The following is a 1,909-nucleotide window of genomic DNA, read 5'->3' on the forward strand; positions in this document are numbered from 1 at the left end:
TCTCTCTCTCTCTCTCTCTCTCTCACGCACACACTCTTCCTGTCACTTTTCCTTCTCTTCTTCTCTCCCCCCCCCTCTCTCTCTCCACTACCACTTGTTGCTAATTTCCAGAACTTTTCGCCCGGAATCTAGTTCCCTCTTCCTAATACGCCTAGCAATGGTACCAATACAGCCATTCCTTCACGTTTCAACTCGCTTTCTTCGCAAGCAACGCACCCTGTTAGTTTCACTTCTTTTACTTCCATTTTGCTCTCAAATCATTTAAATCGAACGTTTCCTGACACAATATATTTTTGCCCGTATCATTAATTTGATGAGAACGTGCCTCATAACAAGAATTAGTTTAAGCAATCGATTCACCATCCGTTTGGGGTTGTTAAGTCGTTTAGGATGACCGCTTGATAACTTCGCCGTTTGATTGTTTGTCTGTTTGTTTTTATTTCTGTCCTCATTTCCTTTGTACTTTTTTGTTTTGTTTTCAGCGAAGCTTTTGTCTTTTTCTGGTACACGAATTGATAGTGATGATATTGACGAGGAAAGCCGGGCTTGTGTAGAACGCAGATAACCACACTGGACTGTCGTGACGAAGTCTGTCCATAATTTTCCCCACTAGATCTTTCAGCGATAGTCATGACGTCGTGGGTTTTGATGATCTTGAGAAGTTTTGTGGCTGGAAAATGTTCCCTCCCTGGAGGGTCGACTTCTGGATTGTCTGTGGTGGTGTCGTGGAGGTGTGGAGGTTCTTCTCTCTTCTGGCTTCGCCGACTCCCGGGAAGGAGATCGTTTATTTTTTAGTTGATATTGTTTTCTTTTGTTTTTTAGGTGGGTTTTTTTTCCTCTTGCTTGTGCGGCATTCTGCTTGTTCAAACTGCCACAGTTCGTCAGTCCGGGCCTTCCTCTGATTCTTTTTCCCTTTCGTTTTCTACTCAACTGGTTAAACATGATGACAAAAAAGATTCTGTTGAAGTAGACAGACATGAACAAAATAATGTAGATGCCCGCTGAGCAGTGGCAGCGGTGTGGGTGCGTGCACTCAGTGACCCCGTTCTCTCTCGGTCCTCTCGTCCCACGCTCAAGGTGACGCCCCCAGCCACGCCCGGCGAGATGGAGAGCAACGGTCGGGACAAGCGGCCAGGGATGGCGGCCCACGGGTCCCCACACCAGCTGGAGAGCGCGGGCCTCCATTCCCCCGTGCGCGGGGCGCCGCCCATGCCTCACGGCCTGCCGCTGGGGTCTGTCGCGGGGATTCAGTCGCCCACCGGGCTCCTCGCAGGCCCTTACTCCGCCGTCAAGGTACGTCTGTCTACCTACTACCTTCTGGCATGATGTTCGTCTCTGGCTGCTCTATGGCATGATATTCATGTCCGGCTGCCATTCGTGTCTGGCTGCTGTATGGCATGATGCTCGTGCCTGGCTGCTGTATGGCATGATGTTCGTGTCTGGCTGCCATCTGGCACGATATACATGTCTGGTTGCCATCTGGCTGCTCTGTGGCATGTTATTCGTTTCTGTCGGCCTTTTAGTTTTAGCATGGTGTTCCCTTCTGACTTGCGACTGCCTTCTGGCTTGAATGATGTTCATATACGACAACCGTCAGGCATTACTATATCCGGTTTGAATTTCATCGGACATGGTGCTCTGTCTGAATGCCTTCTGACTTTACATTCCTGAGAAACTGCCATATTATGGCGTACTTTGTGTGTCTTACTGCCATCTAGCACGATGCTCAACTCTGACTATCATGTGGCATGATGTTCGTCTCTCACCGCCATTTGGCACGGCATTTGTATCTGAATGCCGTCTACCATTATATTCCTGTCTAACTGCCATCTGGCTTAATTTTCGTTTCTAATGGTCCTCTGCGTGGTTCTCGTGTCTTTTTGTTTGTTTATTTGGGGGGGGGTTTGGT

At 48.6% G+C, this 1,909-nt stretch overlaps 1 protein-coding gene across 1 annotated transcript in view; it reads left to right on the plus strand.

Moving 5' to 3' along the window:
* LOC101847275 (dual specificity protein kinase splA-like) overlaps positions 1–1,909 on the plus strand; it is a gene marked incomplete at its 5' end in the record, with an annotated part of 20,620 nt that overhangs the window by 12,477 nt on the left and 6,234 nt on the right. Inside the window, one exon of the mRNA XM_035971018.1 lies at positions 1,078–1,293. Within this exon, the coding sequence (XP_035826911.1) occupies positions 1,078–1,293 (216 nt within the window). The remainder of the gene's footprint in view (positions 1–1,077; positions 1,294–1,909) is intronic.

This window comes from Aplysia californica, unplaced genomic scaffold, assembly GCF_000002075.1.
Source record: "Aplysia californica isolate F4 #8 unplaced genomic scaffold, AplCal3.0 scaffold00361, whole genome shotgun sequence".
NCBI lineage: Eukaryota > Metazoa > Mollusca > Gastropoda > Aplysiida > Aplysiidae > Aplysia > Aplysia californica.